The sequence below is a fragment of the Leptidea sinapis genome, chromosome 24 (assembly GCF_905404315.1).
Source record: "Leptidea sinapis chromosome 24, ilLepSina1.1, whole genome shotgun sequence".
NCBI classification, from domain to species: Eukaryota; Metazoa; Arthropoda; class Insecta; order Lepidoptera; family Pieridae; genus Leptidea; species Leptidea sinapis.
This window is the reverse complement of record NC_066288.1, coordinates 3,364,126-3,389,179: the sequence shown is the minus strand read 5'-3', so window position 1 is coordinate 3,389,179 and position 25,054 is coordinate 3,364,126. Positions and strand designations below refer to the sequence as shown.

At 36.5% G+C, this 25,054-nt stretch overlaps 1 protein-coding gene across 1 annotated transcript; it reads left to right on the top strand.

The window, feature by feature from the left end:
• The first annotated feature begins 540 nt into the window (after window positions 1-540).
• LOC126971581 (E3 ubiquitin-protein ligase TRIM9) lies at window positions 541-24,829 on the top strand. Its single transcript, XM_050817896.1, has 9 exons — window positions 541-1,532; window positions 1,626-1,721; window positions 2,321-2,554; window positions 7,039-7,186; window positions 11,282-11,424; window positions 14,141-14,279; window positions 15,804-16,034; window positions 19,572-19,744; window positions 22,641-24,829. The coding sequence occupies exons 1-9, from the start codon at window positions 849-851 to the stop codon at window positions 22,773-22,775; spliced, it is 1,983 nt and encodes a 660-aa protein (XP_050673853.1). The 5' UTR covers window positions 541-848; the 3' UTR covers window positions 22,776-24,829.
• The last annotated feature ends 225 nt before the right edge of the window (window positions 24,830-25,054 follow it).

Sequence of the window (25,054 nt, the reverse complement as noted above, 5' to 3'; positions counted from 1 at the left end):
TGTGGCTTTCTTCAAGTCAGACTAAAGGTCGATATTACAGCACGATCCAGGTGGATATACCTCCTAAACCGTGGTTTTCAAATCTGACGTTTGGTAAAGCTACCACTTCGACTCTTATTCGTATGAGGCTGGGCCATGCATGCATTCCCTTGCATCTGGCAAGGCTTAACCTTTTGCCTAGTGATATATGTGAGTGTGGCAATGACGTTGGGGATTTTAATCATATATTCTTTGCCTGTCCTCGACATGACCGTTCCGCTTTTATTTCCTCGCTTTTGTACATTAAAATTCCTTTTCCTACTTCAATTTCTGTCCTTTTATCTAATATAAATATTGATGTATATAGAATTTTAGCTAGTTTTATTTTTCTTAACGATATAAAATTATAACCATTTATGTACTTATATACTAAATTTACCTGATCCTTTTCGAAATTCCGTTCCAATTCTCAATCCAATGACACACTTCCTCACCTTTTTGTATGGCTGACGCACAAACCGTGCAGGCCAATAAATGGCGCAAAAAAAAAAAAGAAAAAACACATAAAATACTACATAGTTGTTACTTATCTACTTGCCTTTGTAGGATTGTTGTATTATTTGAGTGCTTGAAATGCTTATTGCAGTGCAATTATTATATCGTACTTCTTCCTGCTAATGAAAGTATTTTGTGAGATAGCATATACATTGAAAATTGTCTTTCAGTGACAAGAATCATTTAAACACTGTTGTTGACTTGTTGAAATGGAGTAGTCAGTAGTGTAAATGGAGCTTACTATGTTCAAACTCAGTACTTATTTAATTTTTATAACTTAAATTTGTAAGAAACAAAACATTATTATTAATAAAATGGAGGAGGAATTAAGATGTTTCTTGTGTAAAGAATTCTACAGAGAACCTGTCTTACTGCCGTGTGGTCATTCGTTGTGTCGTGTTTGTGCTGTTAGTGTTCAAACCCATGTTCATGATAACGATAACGCTTCGGCTGTTGCGTCCGATTACCAAGAAGCCGATAAAGCGTCCGTTTCAAGTGAAACCGATAGTGGAGTTGTTTGTGGATCTAGACCAAATAGTTACGCAGGTACAACTGCTGCACCTGTGTATTCTTCTACTGCGTTTAGTATAACATGTCCTGTTTGTTCCAAGCAAGTTTTATTAGATGAAAATGGAGCTGAGGGATTGCCACCTTTTCGAGTTATGCGGACAATTGTGGAAAGATTTGGAGGTATTAATATAGCACCACCTGCCGAGGAGGCTTGTCAAATGTGTGAAGGAGAGAGGCGTGCTGCAATTGTAAGGTGTGAACAGTGTTCAGTTAGGTATTGTGCTGGATGCAGAGATGCCTGGCATCCAATACGTGGACCATTAGCTCAGCATGAGCTCAGGGCTTTAGGCACCACTTGTATAGATCATGGCTTATCTCCTGTTCTTTATTGCAATACATGTTTGATACCAATATGTCCAAGATGTCTTAATGAACGACACTCCTCTCATGAAACTCAACCATTATCCAATGCTGCTAGAGCTCATAAGGTACTGTATCAATACTTAAAACTAAAAGAAATACATAAATATAATTTATTTAAATGCAAGTTGTTTTATGTATGAATTAAATCTTGTTTTTAGACTGAATTATCACAATCACTTCAACAGCTTTCTGAGGAGGCTAAGGCTGTAACTGAGTATATACAATTAGTTAAGGGTTCAGGTGAGAAAATAAATGTAAGTATTATTATAACAATTTACCTCTACACACTTATAGTACACTCCAATTGCTGCAAATACATATAGAGTACAATAAAATAGGCTCTTAGAGGGGTAAATGGGGGATGTGAATGAAAATAAAAGCTTCAATAGCCTTGATTAAAGGTTAGCAGTAAGAGTATTAATCCTAGAAGTGAGGGTTATCACTTTAAAAACATAACATATTGTTTAGATTTACAAGAGCAACATCTTAAGTCAATTTCCTAATATGCAAATATTGGGGTTGAGCAGGTTATCAACTGTAAAGTAGATCCTGTAGATGAATCCACAACCTGAGAGTTGAACAAAGCGAACAGAATTTTATAACGAGGCTGTACTTGAACGGTTAGCTCAGTTGGTTAGAGCACCGGCACGGAACGCCGGAGGTCGTGGGTTCGAATCCCGCATCGTTCATAAATTTTATTGGCTAAGTAAGAGTAAGTTCTATATTTTAGAATCACTGGGTATTTTGGGAGAACAATAGATCAAATCTCAACACTGATTATTCAAATGTGGATACCCTGATGAAATTATCTATACATAATAGACTAGCTCAGAAAATTGTGCTCATATTGCAGGAATCTTGTGAAGAATTAGAAAGACAAATTGATCAGGCATGTGCAGAGATTACCCGCGCTGTTGAGAGGAGGCGTGATGAACTAGTTAGGGCCGCTCGAAACACAAGGTCCCAGGCTGCAACAAATATGAGATCACTCACAGGCCAGGCAGCTCAAAAGCTTAGAGAAGCAACAGCTCTACTGCACTTTTCTATTGAAGCATTGAAGGAAACTGATAATGCTGCTTTCTTACAGGTAACAATTTTGTTTATTTTATTTATTTTTTTATAATATTATGTCATATTGCTTTAGCACTAGGTGCTTTGACAGTCCGTGTTCATAATATTTACACAATAGATTATAACACTTGTTTTTCAGGCTCATTCAGGTGCTATTACTGCATATGGGCGATTATTTAAATTGATGAGTTTTTTTGTTTCTTTAAAATATAAAATGCTTTGCTATTTTGGTATGATTACTTATTTCAATTGAAAACCTAATAAACACCCCTAAACGCCCATCTAGCAGATAGACTGAGCTCTGCGGCATATGCAGTTAGAAAGATTAGAGAGTACATGAATGTTGCGACCTCTAGATTAGTGTACTTCAGTTATTTTGACAGCATCATGACATATGGTATTTTACTATGGGGTCATGCTGCTGACATTGATATAGTGTTTGCTCTGCTAAAGAGAGCTGTTCGTGCTATATATCAGCTTGGTTATAGACAGTCTCTCAAAGAAAAATTTAAAGAAATAAATATAATGACTGTTCATTGTCAGTACATTTATGAAAATTTAATATGAAATTCACAAAAATCGTCACCTTTTTGCTCTTAATAGTGATTTTCATTATTATTACACTAGAAATAAGGGATTGCTTGTAACTAATTCTAGTAGGCTTCATAAGATACACAATAGCTTTAAGGGTAAATGTATACACTTCTATATTAAGTCCCAGCCACTGTTCAGGCATTATTTATAAATAAATTTAAATGATGTATAAAAAAAATGGCTCTGTCGTAAATCATATTACACCACTGCTGAATATCTAAATGATCGGACAGCCTGGGACTAGATTGTGATTATTTTAGAGCGATAGAAATGACTGTACAATATTGTATATTTTTATTGAAAAGAGCGCAAAAAAGATAGCTGGGAGAGTTTCTTACGCCTCTTCTTCTCTGTCAGAGCGCCATTTGTTTCCGAAGCGGTAGTAGTATCTAGTAGTTATTAGAAATGACATCAAAAAGAATTCTAAAGGAATAAATTTTGAGAAAATAAATGCCTTTTATGCGTTTTTATGCCTTTTAACAGGCAAAAAAGGCTAAACTGTTGCGTCTTTATAACTTTATTTAAAACATAGAGGTAATATGGTCTGCAGTGGCCATGCTACATTTTTGAATTGCTTCCCAAACTGTTTCATATTAATTTATACAAGACTATACAAATGACAATAACCCGACATATATGCCGGCGCAATAATATATTTGGGATGTGTACGTTCTAGCTGCACCTATTATAGATCTCACATTAATGGGATACCCAGCACTGCAATGTCCATAAAACTAGCTTTTCAATGATTTTTGCTAATAGTTTCATAGTGTTGTAAATAAAAAACTTTGCTATTAAGTATATAGACTAGAGCTATCTTATAGTAATTATTCAAAGATAACTAGTAGAATAAGCAACAGATGTGGTTAGGTACTTAATAAAGTTACTTTACCAACATAAGCCATTTATTTACGTCGAACAAGACTATTTTAATATTATAACATTACAATACATATTAAAAGCACCTGATCCAAACCACGCTGTTTCTTCTGCATATCAATGATATGTAAAGCTGTGGAATGAACTGCCTTGTGCGGTGTTTCCGGGACGATACGACATGGGTAACTTCAAAAAAAGCGCGTACACCTTCCTTGAGGCCGGCAAAGCTCCTGTGATTCCTCTGGTGTTGCAAGAGAGTGTGGGCGGCGGTGATCACTTAACAACAGGTGACCCGTACGCTCGTTTGTCCTCCTATTCCATTAAAAAAAGATATGTTGGACACCTCCAACATTCATTGCTATACAGACGACAGCACTGGTGATGCCGTATACATGGGCCATGCAGGTCTCTCTCGGGAAATCGTCGACCAGTGCCGGGAGAAACCTGTGTCTTCTATCGAGTCCTCTCTTGAGAAGGTCGCGGAATGGGGTAAATTGAACCTTGTCCAATTTAACCCCCAGAAGACTTAAGTTCGCTCGTTTACCACTAAAAAACCCCATTTGTCGTATCACCGCACTTCGACAACACTTCCCTTAAAGCCTCGCCTAGTATCGGAATACTGGGTCTCAAAATCTCGAGCGATTGCCAATTTCGTGGTCATCTGGAGGGCAAAGCCAAATTGGCTTCAAAGAAACTGGGTGCCATTAATAGAGCATGGCAATACTTCAAGCCGGCCCACATACTAGTGCTCTACAAAGCGCAGGTTCGGCCACACATGGAGTATTGCTGTCATCTCTGGTTTGGCGAACCCCAGTATCAGCTCGATCCATTTGACCGCGTGCAACGTAGAGCAGCTCGAATTGTCAGGGACCCAGTGCTCTGTGAACGGCTGGATCACTTGGCGTTGCGTAGAGACGTCGCTTCATTGTGTGTCTTCTACCGCATTTATCACGGGGAGTGTTCCGAAGAGCTGTTTTACCTGATTCCTGCCGCCAAATTCCACCACCACAAGTTAGGATATCATCCCCACCATCTGGATGTGTGGCGGTCCTCCACAGTGCGGTTTTCAAGGAGCTTGCGGTGTTTCCGGGACGATACGACATGGGTACCTTCAAAAAAAGCGCGTACACCTTAAAGGCCGGCAACGCTCTTGTGATTCCTCTAGTGTTGCAAGAGAATGTGGGTGGCGGTGATCACTTAACATCAGGTGACTCGTACGCTCGTTTGTCCTCCTATTCCATAAAAAAAAACTTCCTTATACAATTATGCCACTTTGGCACCTTTTTCTGTCGTTGAGAAGTAGTGTGCACCTGCTGTATAATATTTTGTCTTATCAATGTTGTTAATATTGTAATGTGTACAGTATTGCTCTAATAATAAGACATGTTTTTGTGTTGATTTAAAAATTGTTATCAGTGAATTTGCATATATTGTGTGAAAGTAGGTCAGTGAATACTCACTGATAGTGATGTACATAAATAAATAATAAACACTACTCATTATCATAATTGGTATGAACATTCCAAAGTCCAAAATCGATCTTTCACTTAGAGCCAAATCTATACTCTTGTGTCAAGATTTTTATTCTTCCAAATTTAATATTGGCAATCAGTCACAAGACTATTAGCTGATGAGTTGGATTTTTTTTTAATGAAAATAAGGGACGAGATGAGCTGGACATTCAGCTGATGGTAATTAATATGCCCTGCCAATTACAATGCAGTGCCGCTCAGGATTCTTGGAAAACCCCAAAAATTCTGAACGGCATTACAACTGCGCTCGTCACCTAGAGACATAAGATGTTAAGTCTGATTTTCCCAGTAATTTCACTAGCTACGGCGCCCTTCGGACCTAAACACAGAAATGCTTACACATTACTGCTTCACGGTAGAAATAGGAGCTGTTGTGGTACCCATAATCTAGCCGGCATCCTGTGCAAAGGAGCCTCCCACTGGTAATGATGCTAAACTTTACGCACAGCCAATGTCTCATCTGTCTTTTACATATTTTCCTTACTTTTGAGCCTTTTTGGCAGAAGTCATCGACATAATAATGCATGAGATCCTAGGGAAATTGGCATGTGTTCAGCGTGAGTCAAAAAATACTAATAATGCAGAATCAAGTCCTAGGTTAGATCTATCTGCACACATTTCTTAAGATTGCCCTTTTTTAGAGTCTATTTGTTTATTTTAGTTAATTGATACTGAGCCCTTTTACTATTATTATTATTGTTTGGCTTAATGGCGTATCTTTTTTAGATTTCACCAATGACAAGTGTATATTAATGAACTCTTTTATATAAAGCGGGTTTCGTGAATGAACAAGGTCTTGATCAGAAGCTATGCAATTTTTAACTGCTGAGATCATTTACCGCAAAGAACACTGTTGTTGTATCTAAAACAAAAAAGACACACATAATATAATATACAAAGGGTTAGTTGGTTAAAAGACAAACAAACTAAAGTTTTATATTATTTTGGTTAATGAATGAACATAAAATATAAACAAAAGCGTAAAAATATAAAAAAATATAAAAATATAAAAAAGATCTGATTAGGAGATCCTTCATCAATTCAGCCCCTTTCCTGTTGTGAGATTGATCTGATATCATTAGTTCTGACGACAATACCATTGAATATATTCAGTTAATAGTATATCAATTTATTTGTCATATTATTTACTCAGCTTATGCTTCACCCCCATGATTTTATGTTATCTGGAAAATGTCCTAAATTAATAAGAAGTTGTATGACGCCTGGGATATATTTATTTCTTTTTTATCCGTTAGTTCATTATCTTTTTTATACATGCATGTTAAGAAAATAATAAATACGGACATAAGCATAGATTTGTTTTGCTAAATTACTATTACCTTAATTTTTTATTTATCCATTTTTTTACAAGTCTTTTTAATTATACCTTTCTACGTTAACCTTACTTGACCTGAGAGTCGGCTGTGATCGTTTAAAAGATAACATTTTGATAAGAATAATGCTGTTAATAATGGTTATTTTCAATATTTTTCAGGTTGGAAACCTACTGTCAGTACGAGCACAAGAGACCGCTAGTGGGCTTCGGTCATCACTGGAGTCCCCGCCTTCTCCGCCAGCTCTGACTCTTGACATAGAGCCTGTCATACGAACAGTTAAAACAATGAATTTCATAGAGTGCATCCGTATGTACAAATATCAAATTTTAAAAATCTTTCTAGAATGTAGTATTCTAAGTGGCAATGTATGGGCAGCCTGCACAAGATGCATATGTTAAGGGATAGTGTAAATAAAACCACAATCTGCTAATCAATAGAACTCTTTGTGCTATGTTTAATCATGTTTGCAAAATAATCATTTAAATTAAGGAACTTTAACAATGTATATAATAAGAATTAGTATTTTCAAAAAATATCCAATATCCGTTTTGCTGGGTGGAGCCTACAGAACAGATATGCCAAGGGGCAAAAAAGATATTTTGAATTAGTTCAGATCAGTCCTCGCATTCATCACTGTATATACCTAAGAAGTGCCATTTCATGCGCCCAACTTTTGCACTGTTTACATTGAATCCTATCTTCCGCTTGTGGTTCAGTGTCAGTCCACACTAAACAGTAATAATCTGGTTTCTTTTATTTGGTAGCTTGATTGAGGATCCTTCAGTTTTAGTTATATTACATAAATGTTTGGTCTTTTTAATATTTGCTTTCTCAAACTTTAATCCTTGCTGAGCGTGGTTGGAATACCTATCCATTTTGCCCGACAAGCTAGTGTTACAAACAAGTCAAGACTTGAAATGTTTTTAGAAGGTTTATACCAGTGGGAGACTCATTTACATAGGATGCCGGATAGAATATGGGTACCACAACGGCGCCTATTTCTGCCGTGAAGCAGTAATGTGTAAGCATTACTGTGTTTCGGTCTGAAGGGCGCCGTAGCTAGTGAAATTACTGGGCAAAAGATACTTAACGTATTATGTCTCAAGGAGACGAGCGCAGTTATGTGCCGCTCAGAATTTTTGGGGTTTTTTAAGAATCCTGAGTGGCACTGCATTGTAATGGGAAGGGCGTATCAATTACCATCAGCTGAACGCCCTGCTCATCTCGTCCCTTATTTTCATAAAAAAAAATAAGAAAAAGTTAAAAAGTGATGATCGCAATAATTGATAATACCTATGTAAATAATTGTACAAAATGAATAATCACTAATATTTATAGGCAACTGATGACTAATATAAAAGGTTTATGTTGTACCTACATATTTACAAAAATCGTAATTAAACAATTATTAATTGTGTATTTTACCAAGGTGTTATATACAATACCAAATATGTAAATATGTATGTTAATATTGCTAAAACCATGAGCAGAAAAATATAAATCATCTTTCATCGAGATATAAAATTAATCAAATACATTTAGGTATTTTAATCTGGTTCGAGCTTTGGACTAAACTTGCTTTTGAAATAAGTTTGATTGAAATACTTTTTACAAAAGCAAAATCGCGTAAATAAACAACTTTATAATAATAATATTATTGACACACCTTTACACAAATTATCTTGCCCCAAATTAAGCATACAGCCTGTGTTATGGGTTACAAGACAATGATATATTTAATACAATATACTTACTTAAACATACGTAAATACATATATACATACACATAAACATACATAAATACATATAAACATCCATGACTCGGAAACAAACAGCAATATTCATCATAATATAAATTCTTGCACCTATCGGGATTCGAACCCGGTACCTCTAGCTTAGTAGGTAGGATGGCTAACCACTCTCCTATACAGGTCGTTTATAGCAAGAGATAAAACTGTCTCTAACGGATATACAGAACGATACAAAGGTTAGCGAATCTATTATGACTGTAACCTTTTTTGATTGACAAGTCTTAAACAGTCAGCCACACTTGGCATTAGCAGCTCCTTAGTATTTTGAATATGTATAATAAACAAGTAGCTAACGCACACATTGTTCATATTTTTTTTTTATGGAATAGGAGGACAAACGAGCGTACGAGTCACCTGATGTTAAGTGATCACCGCCGCCCACATTATCTTGCAACAGCAGAGGAATCACAAGAGCGTTGCCGGCCTTTAAGGAAGGTGTACGCGCTTTTTTTGAAGGTACCCATGTCGTATAAGGAAGCTCATTCCACAGCGAAATTACTGTAGATTTGGACCTCCAAGCTCCCCTTTTCTTTTTCGAAGCGAACCCGACTATGTTCGTCTGAGCCCCAACCATAAAAAGGTATTTTTATGAAAGATCAGTTACGATTCAAGTTGTTATAAAAATTGTGCGCATTCTTTTTATCTGTACTAAATGTATGTTTATTGTTAACCGACTTACAATCACATTTTGAATTGGAATGCAGCTCCAGAAATGGAAATGAAGTCATCAGGTAAATATATATACATGGTAAATTATTATTCCGTGTCAAAATAAACTATTTAGTACCATTTTTTACTCTCGCAATTTTCTATTTACTATTTAATTAGTTAAGTATTCTTCTGTTCTGTCTCATATAGTTAAGTTTTTATAGATAAGTAGTTTCCGAAGCGGTAAAAGAAATGACTTCAAAAATATTTCTAAAGGAATCAAATTTGAGAAAAAAAAATGACTTTTATGTCTTTTAACTACTTACTAGTATGCCGTGCGTGGAGGTTTTGTACGGAATGAACGTTCTTTGAGTCGAGCCGAAGAACCGGTTCCGCGACTTGTGGATAGAGGTGTGTCATTGAAGGTTTTTAAATTAATTTAATTTAACTGCTTTTTGCCAAAAGTCAACAGTTTGAAAAAACTGTTAAATCGTCAATGGATTTTGAAAAATCGGTTAATGCCTTTATTAATAATTTAGGTTTTTATTAGGTTCATATTATATTAATAATGTTATTAATAAATTTATAATATTATGTTATTAATAATAGTAGTAGCTATTTCTTCAATTTAATATCAAGTCGATGTTTTCGTTCGCAGCATCGTCAACTGTTTTGAATTAAGCTGTTTTAAAAGGGTCGGAATTATGATTCGTATATGGCGAGTTACGGGCGAAGAGGTTGATTGAATTTATTAGCTTATTATTTTCAACTGGTTTTTTTGTTGAAGAAAAATAGTTTATTCGTTAACCAATATAAAACTGTTAATAAAAACAGTTAATTGATTTAATGACCACCTCTACTTGTGGATCGCATTCGTTCCATTCGTTTAGGGAAGGATGAATGAATCACTGGCGGCAACAACAGCTAGGAGAGTGTTCTCTAATCGGAGGGATATAATAAAGGGAAGGGATTGAACGTACCGTTCTATTTAATGAAATGAAATGAAATGATTTATTTGTATGAACCGTGGTAACATAGTTGTTAACAATTAATTGGTAGTACATAGCTTTAATTCAATGTGATAATATAAAATAAACATTAGTTTGTAGGTACCTCTCAAAAATTACATTTGAATACTATTATTTTTGGCTAAAGAATTCTTTTAAACTATAAAAGCATTTATCTATTAGCCATAATTTTAATTTTTTATGCATTAATGTTTTAGGCATCTCTCTAATATTCTTTGGAAGGTGGTTAAAGCCTTTTTAGCCAGCCTGATTCCGAAACCTTGGTTAGCACAGTTCCGATTTCAGACATATTTATTTCGGCTTTAAATTCTACGTATCAAAGTGATTTTCGTTGTTTTCATTTTAATCAAATCTAATTTTGAAGTATCCCCACGACCAACCGTGAAATTGTTCGAATCTGTTGTACCTCGTCCGTAATATTACAGCATTCGTAATATTATCCCTCCGATGGACTTCCATCAGGTAGTTATCTTATGTCCGTTAAGGATGTTTAAATTAATTCCGTTTAGAAATTGTATGTACATCGGTAGTCTCCGAAAATTTTGATTGAGGTGTCATGCGATTCGGAATGGCATCTAGTTGGTTTTCGCATAATTTATAATTTTTCACCTTAGTAAATTGCTCATAATAACTGTTAATTCCGGAATTCCTCTTTTTGATTTTTTTTTTTCAAATTCAAAAAAATCTTTATGAGATAACTTAATAAGGAACTTAATTTTTTTTCGAAAAGCATAATTTTCGGAGACTACTGAAAAAAGTTGACCAAAAAGGCACTTGTTGACTACACTAGACAGGGAGTTGTTGTTTTCACGATATTAAATAACTACCTATATGTGTTTAGGCTGCAGTTATCAATTAATGTCCTTTATTTGATTGTTGCACATATATTTAACAAGTATCGTTTATTTCAATAGCGCCGGGAGCCCCCGAGATGGCGGTAGAGGCATGCGCCGCTCGCGGCTGTTCGTGTACACTGGCGTGGCGTCCGCCCGCCGCGCCGCACTCCGTCCGCGGATATATTCTGGAACTAGACGACGGACTTGGGGGTCCTTTCCGAGTGAGTAAGCCAACAATACGTGCCAACTGATTCTGGTGAATATCTCCCAAAGTGGCCTTCAATCTCCCCTATAGCCAAACAGCCCCGAACGCATCTGATCTCTGTTTCTGGTCTACTATCCCCAGATAGGTCAATGGAATCGGCAACTGATAACGCTGTTACTGATCTACGACCTGCAGACAGGTTGATGAATTCGAGAATGAATTCTACAAGATTCGAAAGATAACCTTTTGAGTTGTGTAACCTAGAAGCAACCTGACGGGGTTAAAAATCACCTTAAAAGTTACAAAAGTAACCTTCTGGCAACTATATAACACTACTCACTAGTGCCCTTCGAGTTGCTATGTAGCTATCTCTTTCTTACATATATTTGCTTCCCTTTCGCAACACAAAGGCCTCATCTTAATACTAGGTGGACCAAAAGTCCGTTAACATTTGAATCGGTTGCCGCATCTAGCAGCGGCGGCGGAGGGGGTTGGAGGGGTTACGCATTGCAAGAGCGGCCAATGGGAAATTTAGTACCATGGCGTCGATCAGCGGTAGTCAACGTACGTTTTGTGTACGCGAGTACTATCGAAACAACGATTCTGCGACCTTAGCTCAACGAAAGTTTTGCAATCATTACAAGATACGACACAAAAATCAAGCTCAATCAGGTGTTTGAGAAGACGGGTTCAACAATGGATTTACCTCGATTTACCTCTGGCCGGCCTAGAACGTCGAGGGACCCCGAAAACGTGGAGCGAGTAAAATCGTCAGTTCGTGACCAACCTAGACTTTCAACTCGAAAGCGGTCTGCTGTCCTTAACGTGCCAAGAACATCATTAAACCGCATTCTCAAGAAAGATTTAAGTCTACATCCCTATAAAATCCAAATGGTGCAGGAAATAAGGACTCAGGACTATGCCACTAGGTTGCAGTTTGCGAACGAAATGGTAGAGCGATTCACCAGTTTTACAAACATTTTTTTCTCAGACGAGGCACACTTCCACCTAAATGGGCATGTTAATAGACAAAATTGTCGTTATTGGAGTGATACTAATCCGAAATTAAAGCATTAAAAACCCCTGCATTCACCCAAAGTCACAGTATGGGCTGACATATCAGCAAGAGGCATTATTGGTCCATACTTTTTTGAAGACTCAAGAGGACGTGCGGTTACAATGAATTCCGAGCGGTATATCATGTTACAAAACTTTTTCGCTCCCGCAGGATTTTGTCGGTTTTAACAAACGCTCATGGTTTCGCAAGATGGAGCCACTTGTCATACATGTAATGACTCGTTAAGGGCAGCTCGAGACATTTTTGGCTCAAAAGTGATATCGAAAAGAGGGGACATTAACTGGCCGCCTCGTAGCCCGGATCATCAATGGATTTTTTTCTTTGGGGATATCTTAAAGCTAAAGTTTACGACACCAACCCAGTAACTCTTGACGAATTAAAGGATCGTATTCGCACAGAAATCCAAAACATCTCAACAGAAACATGTAAAGCTGTTATCGAAAATTTCCGCTCTAGATTGCAGCAATGCCAGAATAATGTAGGATTGCATATGGATGATATGATTTTTAAGAAATAAATTCCCCTTTTGTTTACTATCGAAAACAATAAACAATTTCGATCTACTGTAATTTTTTTTTTAATCATCATTCCAATTATAAACGGACTTTTGGCCCAACCTGTATATATAAATTACGTGACACGTTGTTTGTCCGCGATGGACTCCTAAACAAATAACCGGATTTAAATGGGGATTACTTCATGAAGTGCAGTTAGGTCAAACTTGAGCGATAGGATACTTTTTAATTCGATTTGCAATTATTTTTATTTCTAATATTTGTTTTGTATGGAGATATTTTCTGAGAGAGAATTTATTGACGCACGGTTTGACAGTTCTGCTGTGAAACTATTTCATTACGACAGCAAGGCATACGTAACGAAATAATTCTTGATGTTATGCAAAATTATTGACAAATACATAAAAAACAGAATTTTATTTATTATGTACAACGTAAAAAATGCTGTCAAACCGTACGTCACTAAATTCTCTCATAGAAAATATGTTAAAAATAAAAATAAAATTATGGGTCCCAAATCGAAATAGAAACTATCCTATCTCTTAAGTTGGACCATTCTGTACCCCGTGAAGTAATCCCCATTAAAATCCGTTCATTAGTTTAGGAGTCCATCACAGACAAACAACGTGTCACGTAATTTATATATATTTTAGCTGACCCAGGAAACGTTGTATTGCCGATATTAAAATCGCGATACAATAGTAACTGTTGATCGTAGATAGGTGAAAATTTGAAGTTGTATGTATTTTTTAATGCTGACTCATAATCAAACAAATTTAAAAAAAATGTAAAAAAAAATTCGTGTGGACCACCCTTAACATTTAGGGGGATAAAAAATAGATGTTGGCCGATTCTCAGACCAACTCAATATGCGCACAAAATTTCATGAGAATCGGTCAAGCCGTTTCAGAGGAGTACGGGAACGAACATTGTGACACGAGAATTTTATATATAAGATTAAGATTGTAAAACTATTTGAATTTGTTTCTGCGAAATGCCTTTTTGTATTCGTCGCTATGAAGAAATTCAATAATATTTATTTTAAGCAAATTATACAAAATCTTGTGACGCGACGGCCCTCTGTTATTGTTCTGTACACTGTGGTATGGGCGTGATTGATCGTATTGTGTTATGATCAGGAGGTGTACTGCGGACGAGAGACGGTGTGCACAGTGGACGGGCTCCACTACGCGTCCTTGTACAGCGCACGTGTTAAGGCCTTCAATGGAGCTGGCGAGGGGCCTTACAGTGAAGTGATCGGACTGCAGACATCACCAGGTTGGTCCAATTTTATCTATGTTAGAGAATAAATAAAGATATTCGCCACGCCGTGCTATATTAATTCCACGTTCACACGACACGCCACAAATTATGATACATATGATTTAAGATTTCTTTAGTGTTAATTCCGCCAATATTTGTTTTTAAATAATTCGACACGTGTTTCGCCTCTACACGAGGCATCCTCAGGACGTGTTGTCTCGCCAATGTCTGGCACGAGACAGTCTCGGGCCAGATTTTGACACGTTTAGTTACATTTATGGCATTTATTTTTCTGATTTTCTTTTGTTTATTCTAAATTTACATATTAAATTGAAAAATTGTTCGGTTTAAATTTTAGAAATATACTTAAAATGTTGTTATATTGTTGTGAAGTTTTGCTCTGCAAAATAGAGCTGTTTGTGTTATATATCAGCTTGGTTATAGACATTCAAAGAAAAATTTAATGAAATAAATATTATGACTGTTGATTGTCAGGACATTTATGAAAACTTAATAAACGTTTACAAAAATCGTCACCTTTTTGCTCTTAATAGTGATTTTCTTATAATAATAATACTAGGAATAAGGGATTGCTTGTACTAATTCTAGTAGGATTCATAAGATACATAATAGCTTTAAGGATAAATGTATACAATTTTATAATAAAGTCCCAGCCACTGTTCAGGCATTATTTATAAATGAATTTAAATGTTTTATTAAAAAATGGCTCTGTCGTAAATCCTATTACTCCACAGCTGAATATCTAAGTGATCGGACAGCCTGGGACTAGATTATGATTATTTTATAGCAATAGCAGTGACAGTACAATATTGTATATTTTTATTAAAAAGAGGGCAAAAAAAGAATGCTGGGAGAGTTTTTTGCGCCGCTTATTCTCTCTCAGGGAGCCATTTGTTTCCGAAGCGGTAGTAGTGTTTAGTATATTAGAAGTGACATCAAAAAAAATTCTAAAGGAATCAATTTTGAGAAAATAAATGCCTTTTAAAAAAAACATTGCGTGCGTGCAAAGTACACATGTCAGAAGTGAAACCTGCATGGTGCAATGAACCTTTAAACTGCATATGAATTCCTGGGACGTGTTGCTAGGATGACACATGATTTCAACCGATATGAAAGACATTACTACCACCACTGATATATATAATAATATGTTCTCCTGGTGTCTATGTAGTGATACGTCGTGCGCTTGGAGTCTGAATATATTAAGGTATACTCGCGCCATACTTAAGACAATCTCTTCTTTAACTATGATCGCCTGGTACCAAAACATTGTATTATGCTTCCTATCTCATTATCTCCCATATTAAATATTATGAATAGATGTGACTGCTCTTTTTACTGTCGCATCCCAATTTCTGTCTCATTCTTTGCCGGCTTCATCCTACACATTATTGTATTTGTGTCTCTTACCTGTCGTTTTTTCTGTTGCGTCCGGTTTGAAATCACAACGATTCTAAAGAAGTTTCACTTCAAGACCAAATTGTGGATATTGAGGTGTGACTTGGACTTAAATTGCAGTCGCGTGGTTCTCGTGGGACGCTCGTTGCGCCAGTGCAGAAGGCGGGCTGGTGATAGGCGCCGAAGGTCTGAGCGCACGCGCGGGTGGTTGGCAGCCCCGCGTGGTGGTGGCAGACCAGCCGCTGGCGAGGGGCGTGCACTACTGGCGGCTGCGGGTGGACCGCTACGACGGAGACGCAGACCCTGCCTTCGGGGTGGCAAGACACGACGTGGCCAGGGACAAGATGCTGGGTAATGGATGATTAAAATATGTATATATAGGACACGATTGCTTCCTCGCCGCTGGCTGATGGGCGCTTACCGGTACTCTACCGGCGGGCTCGACCTATCTGAGCGGCAGGCGCAAGCCAACCATGGACCTACCACCCTGCCGGAGTCCGCAGATTGCTCGCGACACTACGCGGGTTCGATCGCACTGCAGCAGGACACCACCGGACATTACACCATGGACCAACCGGTCCCACCCAGTGCCCCGCCTGTAATTGCAGGCGGCGACTATATCACTGAAAGGGGCTATCGCCCCGAACAGTTACCCCTAGGATCTTGAGGGCCTACGCGGAAGACCAGCTCGATTAAAATATATTATACTATCTGTGTTCATAAGCACATTGAGGAATTTTCTAGAAACTGTGACATTCACGATGTTGACACGAGGAAAAAACATTAACTTGTTACTCGTTCGGGTCGAGTTAGTAAGTCTTTTGTTGGGCGATGTATATGCTGCTACAATATTATCCCAGTAAATGTACAAAACAATTGTGTTACGAAATTTAATAGAATTGTTAAAAAACGTTTGTGTGGGAAGGGTTACTGTACTATAACCGATTTTCTTAATGACACCACGGACTGGGAATAAAGCGAACACCCGCTGGCTCCTTAATTATAAATGTTTATTGTACGATATCACATTGTAATCCATATTTTTATATAAAAAAAGCCCGCTGAGTTTCTTGCGACCATTCTTCTCAGGTCTGAGGCAGTCTCTTTTGAATGGGTGGTAGTTTTAGACGTTCAATAAATGATTTTAAATCCTATTTTGAATAAAAATATTTGAATTTATCTAATATATTAATTTATTACACTTCGCGAAACATTTAATTGACACCGGTCACTCACTCGGGAACAATAATAATTTTAATATTTTACATACATGTGAAAAATGATTTCGCTTGAATGTATTAGAGCAATTAGAAATAATATAACCCAAAAATAACATGTTTACATTATTGAACAACCAAATTTGGTCCCTGCACCATTGTTACGCATCTCTGCCGGGGTTAATACGTCACAACAGCCGACCAACTACAGCGCGTCATTTCATGGAATGAGAGTATAAAAAAGCGGTTTCCGGCTCATTTGATTAAGTCTCGTGCCATATTTTGGCGAGTCAACATGTCCTGAGCATGCCTCGTGTAGAGGCGAAACACGTGTGGAATTGTTTAAAAGACAAATATTGACGGAATTAACACAAGAGAAATCTCAAAACATTTGGATACAAGATAATGGTTATAAATATAAATTGATAAATAATTTAAAGAAAAAATAAGCTCTTATATATAAAAATTGCAATGTCAGAGAGAACGAAAAAAATATTTAAAAAATTGTTTTAATATTTTATTTGTCTATTAATTGTAGAAGTGAGGATATCACTTTAAAAACATAACAAATTGTTTAGATTTGCAAGAGCGACATCTCAAGTCAATTTCCTAATATGCCTACATTGTTGGTTGAGCGGGTTATGAACTGTAAAGTAGATCCTATAGATGAAGCCACAACCTGAGAGTTGAACAAAGCATGCAAGATTTTACGACGATACGGTCATTTGAGCCCCGCATCGTTATTAAAATTTTGCTTTCAAATTTTATCTATGTAATATTTAAAAAAATGCAAATGGATCAGTTTAGTGACGTTGCCACATTATTTATTTATTTATTTACATTTAAAATTGTACACATCATTCACCAAATCCAGTTGAAAAAAATGAATGGACACAACAGAATTGACATAATAATGAAAGATTAATAGTTATTTATGCTACTGTTGTGTAATAAGGGGTATTAAAACACGAATGTGGGGTGTGATAATAATATCACATGAGTGTTTTAATACCTAATTATCAACAGTTGCGTACAAGACTATACCCAATGTCCTAATAACCATTACATCATCCAAACGAGTTCTGTAATGAAATTCAGTACAACATTACAACACTCGTTTGGATGGTGTAATGGTTATTAGGACTGGCTTATTTTATGTTAGCAGTAAGCTAACTGTTTCAGAATCTTTTATAGACGATTCATATTATGGGTGTAGATAAATTATTATTTTACGTAAACTAGCTAGTTTTATAAATAGTATTTTTAAACATGTCAAAATCAGCACACATTTCATTAAATTCTCTACAAATTCTCATAATCGGGTTGTTAATTGGACGTAGTTCCTAAAAAATGTTCCAAGCTACAAACGTCATATTTTAAGGAATTCGTGTTTAAAGTTTAATAAATATTAGTGTATTCCATTAATGTGGGTTGGGCTACTAAGTCGTGATGCTATATAAAGAGTGACAGTAGCGCTGCCATCTTTTGTCAGTCTGTTAATATGCACACGTAACCAGTTTGTGTTCTTAACTCAATTTCGACATGAACGTGGTGTGGAACGCTTTTCTGGAATTACGTCCAATTATATTTGACAGGATTTTACTGCCCCAATGGCCATCTGTCCGTCGTACGAATAGCCTTAGAGCCCGTGTAATATGTTAACCCGAAGGTTCAACCGATGTAGTAAGGAAGCAAACAATACTCTGTTTAAAGCTTACTGTCAAATCTACTACACGGGGGGGCTGTGGACTAACTACACTCAAAAGACACTCGACACGCTAAGGGTGCAGTATAACAATAGTTTCAGAATGCTGCTAGGTTTGCCGCGGTTTTGTTCAGCATCAGGAATGTTTGCTGAAGCGCGATCGGATGATTTCTATGCCATCATAAGGAAAATGACGTCATCCGTCCTGATAAGGCTGCGTTCGAGCTCAAACAGTATCCTGAATATGATAGCGAGAAAACTGGATTCGCCAATACTGCAACGATTCGTTCAAGTTCTTGTCCGATAAAAACACACCGTCTCAGATTGTAAACAAAGTCATTCTATGTTATTATGTATTAAGAATAAATTATAATAAGCAAATCGTATAAATTGTAATATACTAATTACTAACATAGTTTTTAAGCCTGCTACTAACAGCGCCTATTTCTGCGGTGAAGCAGTATTGTGTAAGCATTACTGTGTTTCGGTCTGAAGGGTGCCGTAGCTAGTGAAATTACTGGGCAAATGAGACTGAACATCTTATGTCTCAAGGTGACGAGCGCAATTGTAGTGCCGCTCAGAATTTTTGAGTTTTTCAAGAATACAGAGCGGCACTGCATTGTAATGGGCAGGGCGTATCAATTAGCATCAGCTGAACGTCCTGCTAATCTCGTCCCTTATTTTCATAAAATAAAACAGAGTATGCCACCTGAGTTTGTGGAATCATGTCAATTTGGAATACTATATGGGTGTAAATAACTCCCGGTCTCGACAAAAAGATGTATAACGTAGTTATAGAATCTTCTAGATTTGTAGCTATTAGATGCTAAATATCTCTCATAATATTTCATTTGACGACCATATAGCTTAGTCGTATGGGCCTCTGTTGGCCCAATAAAGAAATTTATTATTATTTGTCCAGCAGTGGACGTCTTCCGGCTGATGATGATGGATGATATTTGACAGGAAGCGACGCTCTGGGTTGGGCGATGTACATCGACGGGTCGCGCTCGTGGTTCGTGCACGGCGGAGCACACGCCGGGCGTGCGGCGGGCGGCATTCGCGCCGGCGGCACCGTGGGCGTGTTGCTGGATCTCACGCGGGGCGTGTTGGCCTTCACCGTGGACGACCGGCCGCAGGTGACACTACTGATAGAGCACGCCAATACTTCAAGCCATAAATAAAACGATAATAAATGAAGAAGTCGGAAGGGTGTCCCATAAAATCATCTGAGTTAAATTTAAACTTTGATTACAGGACGGTAAAGTCGGATTGCGAAGTTGCAACAATTTTCGAAACATTCTTAACAGATATACCTGTTACCAGTACAAATTCGTTGAACTCATCACCAGACTCCGCTCTTTCACTATTGAAAGATAATATTTTTGAACGTGATAAAATCTTTAAATTTGATCATGTTTTTGGCTCTGATGTTATAAAAGCTTTTAAATCTATTAAAAATAAGGCGACAAATGATCTTTGGGGCATATCAGTTAAACTTGTCAAGTCTTTGATTGATATTATTGCGCCAGATTTAGCTATAACATTTAACAATTGTATAGAATATGGTGAATTTCCTGACCTAATGTAACATAGTATAGTAGTTCCACTGTATAAATGATGTTGTACCAGTGACCCTACTAATTATAGACCAATATCGTTTAGATTAAATATAAAATTTCTTCCTACTTCTTCTCATTAGCTCAACCCTTTAGGAAATAGCGATAGATTAAATAGCTCTACAAAGCCTAGGTCCGGCCACACATGGAGTATTGCTGTCATCTCTGATCTGGCGCACCCCAGTATGAACTCGAAACATTTGACCGCGTGCAGAATCAAATATGTTCTACATTAAAGGTCATAAAAGGCATTTATTTTCTCAAAATTGATTCCTTTGCAATTCTTTTTGATGTCATTTCTAATATACTAGATACTACTACCGCTTCGGAAACATGGGGCTCTGAGAGAGTAGAAGTGGCGATACTAAAATAGTCAAGCGAAAATAGACAAATTCAAGTCTCTCCTCTAGCTCGACAACGGCAGTGAGAATGTAAAACAATTAAAAAAAAATCTATGTCATATACATATTATAAGTATAAGCCGATCAAGCTAACTCGGGACCTGAGTCGAGAAGCGACCATTCTCCCTCTCCGCGTTCCCCACCCCGCCGTCGTCTCGCCGTCGTCCTATAAGTAGCGTTAGCAACTTAACACAAGTACACCCGTATTATTATTTATTTTATCTACTCCCATGCTTTAAATCCTCTATTAAAGATTCTGAAACAGTTAGCTTATTGCCAACATTGAAACACCCAATGTTCTAATAATCATTACATCATCCAAACGAGTGTTGTAATGTTGTACTGAATTTCATAACAACACGCCTATGTTTTTTTTTTCGATCCCTTCATGCGCAAAGAGTTTCAACAGACAGCCACATTCTTATTGCTCGATGCGTGGTATCTGTATGAATTTCAAAAAAAGAACATTTTCGTTTACGCGCGTTCCACACTACCAGAACGTCGCGCGCCGTAAAAAAAATAGGTTATTCGAATCCCCGCCATTTTGCTTCGATATTTTTATTGTTTTGTTTACAAAAAATGAGCGATTCATTTTAAACGCTGCAAAAGGACATTATATTCGAGTGAATTTTAATTATTGCACTATACAAAATGTAAATTACTACTAAAATAAATAATTGTTTCTATACTTAGTTTATATGTATATAATCAGTAATTAATGAGGTTACTACTAGGACTGGTGTTTTAGTGTTAGCAGTAAGCTAACTGTTTTAGAATCTTTTAGAGGATTCATATTCTGGGTGTAGATAAAGTCTTGTATGCAACTGTTGATAATAAGGTACTAAAACACTCATGTGATACTATTATCACATTGATACGATAAATTCTCATTCGTGTTTTAATACCCCTTATTACACAACAGTTGCATAAATAAATAATACTGTTAAGCTCGTTTTCTTTACATTTTATTCTAGCATCTGAACATAAATAACAAACTTAATAATAATCACTACGTATTTTTTAATAGTACGGAATATAATAAAGTAAAAAATAAAAAAGTTCATTACTATTGCATATAAGGAGATTTACTTTTAGTTTTAAAGACAATCGGGATATTTTTGAAATTAGTTTGTTGAATTGGTATCATTATATTGTATCGTACCTATTTTGGACTTCGAAAAAATATGGACTTCACAAAAAAAAGTTTTAAACAAAAGTTGTAGAGAATAATCTGAAATATTAAAGTAGATTGATGCATTTTTTTATTAATTCAATATTTTAAGAGTTATCGGCCGAGATAGAAAAAACGGTTCATTAAATGGGCGGCAAATCTTAAACAGTAAATTTTATTTTCTACAATAATGGATTTCATAACTTTTGCCCTAAAGTGCATAGTTTCCGAGATATCGGCCATAAACTTTGTTTAACCTGGATCTTTTTTTTTATGGAATAGGAGGACAAACGAGCGTACGGGTCATCTGGTGTTAAGTGATCACCGCCGCCCACATTCTCTTGCAACACCAGAGGAATCACAAGAGCGTTGCCGGCCTTTAAGGAAGGTGTACGCGCTTTTTTTGAAGGTACCCATGTCGTATCGTCCCGGAAACACCGCACAAGGAAGCTCATTCCACAGCTTCGTGGTACGAGGAAGAAAGCTCCTTGAAAACCGCACTGTGGAGGACCGCCACACATCCAGATGGTGGGGATGATATCGTAACTTGTGGCGTGTCATGCGAAGGTGGATCTGGCAGCATTTTGAGATTTTATACTCAGTAAGTGACCCCTAAAAAAATTTGATCGAAAATTTTGCACAAGGTTAAATTCTATATTACTGAACTACATGATTTAAACTGATTTTGCTGACCGTACTTCCTAACCAGGTCCCGAGTTAGGTTGATTGGTTCTGCATTTCTTCTACGATATGCAGACCATTAACTACATGTCAACTTCTTCTTGGGCTTTTATTTATGTATATTTTAATGAATAGGCGTATTGAATTAATAATTGTATTTCAGGGTGATATAGCATTCACGGGCTTGCGAGGCGCGTTTTATCCGGCAGTTTCTTTGAACCGGGGAGTCGCCGTAACCCTTCAACCTGGTCTGCCGCCACCTCCAGATATGCTCATGTCAAGTCTTTCCATCGAATAGTATACTTACTCTATTTTAAGTCTTGCCGAACAACGATTCAATTGTCTAATCTCTCTAGATATATATTATACATCTTTGGCCTTACAAATAAACTTGGTATAAAGTGAGAATTAACCAAGAATAAAAAATGTTTACATGTAGACATTTTGCTTACGATTGGTTTATTCGGAGTATCACGTTTCCCGCGTTTATTTGCATGGCTGCCTGGCATGCGAAAAACTTCAAAACTATCACTGTATTGACAGTGTTGTCAGCGATATAGTCATAATTTTGCACATACTTGGTTTATTCTCAGGTATAAATTTATACCAAGTTTATTTGTAAGGCCGCTTTGGTTAAGCTAAATAATTTGTACTTAGATCACTTTGTTGATTGTTTATGTCTTAATGGAGTATAGCACAATGAACTAGAATATCATATACATGTATGATATCGAAACTACGGTATAGTTAAGGTACTTAATAAAAAATTATTACAAATTAATTGGATGTAGTTCCTGAAAAACGTTTCAAGCCACAAACATCACATTTTAAGGAATTCGTTTTTAAAGTTTAATAAATGTTAGTGTATTCCATTAATGTGGGTTGGGCTACTAAGTCATGATTTCATTTAAAGAGTAGGGCTGCCATATTCTGTCAGTCTGTTATTATGAATCACGTGACCAGTTTGTGTTCTTAACTCAATTTCGACATGATTGTGGTTTGGAACGTTTTTCTGGAACTACGTCCAATTGGAAAAATAAAATATCGTCACAAATTGAAAAAAAATATATAAATTTTATACGAATATTGGAAAGTCCCTTCACTATAAGTAAAAATGTAAATGTTTATGTTTCTCCGATTCACATTTGTATCTTTATCGATTTGATATTGTGTCGGACAGACAGTATGTTGCCTATATGTGCTCCATGCAGACATATTTAATCAAATATAAATTAATTGAAAGTGCAGCGGCTCCATCTAGTGAGGCACTTGTAAATATAACAATAATTATATACCGTTCCGTTAAACTTCCGTCTGTAGACATTTATAATCATATCTTAGTGTAAGGTTATCACAATAACTAATTATTGTGCCTAGATAGGTAAGTACGATAGTAAACTAATTTAAATTTATAAATACCCACTGAAATTAACTTCAGACAATAAGCATAAATTAATTTGAATGTAGTGAATTAAGTTAATCGAGTTTTGCTTATACAAACTGGTTAGATTAAGTAACATAAATGAAAAAGAGTTATCAGGTGCTCCGCTGTTTTATCGTTATAATAAGGCCTATCGCAGACGACAGACTATCCGTGATGCACTTTTAAGACTGTGACAATAAATCATATAGAATTATATGCAGTACCGCATACGACGCGCAAAAAGTCTGCAACACAAAATATCCTCATAGATCTGACAGACCGTGCCGTACAAAAAGTGCGCCAAAAATATAATGTTCGCGCCTACACGCGCTAACGCAGACGACGCTCACTTTAGTCTATAGTCTGCACTTGCTAGAGATTGACGTGTATCATGGCGCTAGACATCGATGTATCGATTTTGATTCAAGAAATAGAAAACAGACCAGCACTGTATGATACATCTTTGGCAGAGTATCATGACAGAAATTTAAAAAAAAATTGCGGGATGAAGTTTGCAAATTTATTTGGATATAGTTTTAGAACTGAATGTTTGATATGAAACAGTCCCTTTAATAATCCCTATTGTTCTACTGACAAAATGACCGAAAGTGTACGTCGGCGTTAAACCAGGGTTTCATTAAATTGTCCATCATGAAGAAATATAACACTAAGAATTTCTCAGTTTATTGAAGCATAACTGCTAGTATAGATATGAACCGTCTTTACATAAAACAACCGCTTTTATAGCTTCCGTACAATAGATGAAACAGAGTAGATACAACTTCTTTTAAAACACAAATACAATTAAGTATTTTAAAATAATTCCTAAATACAGCTCAATAAATGTTTTAGAGAATTTATGTAACTTCAAATGATTTATATAATAGTTTGTTCATTTAATTTGAACAAACATTACGAAGTAAGAAAATGGCGTTGCAAGCAAGTTTCGAACTACAATTAAGAAAGACTTATTGCATAAATAATAAAGTTTGATACAGAATAACGATATTAATTATAATTAGAAAGAAAGAAGAAGTACGTCGTGTGCGTTTAGTCTGTGTAGTATCTGCTAAAGACATTTTGTGTGCCGCAGACTCGATACCACAAAAAGTGTGTCATCTGCGATAGGCCTAATACTATACCTAGGCCTAATA

What these genes read in the sequence shown, in the direction of transcription:
- LOC126971581 (XM_050817896.1), top strand. Translation starts at nt 849, where the DNA reads ATGGAGGAGGAATTAAGATGTTTCTTGTGTAAAGAATTCTACAGAGAA. An exon ending in ATGCTGCTAGAGCTCATAAG is followed by an intron (nt 1,533 to 1,625) that starts GTACTGTATCAA and finishes TCTTGTTTTTAG; the next exon opens with ACTGAATTATCACAATCACT. An exon ending in GGCCAGGGACAAGATGCTGG is followed by an intron (nt 16,035 to 19,571) that starts GTAATGGATGAT and finishes GATATTTGACAG; the next exon opens with GAAGCGACGCTCTGGGTTGG.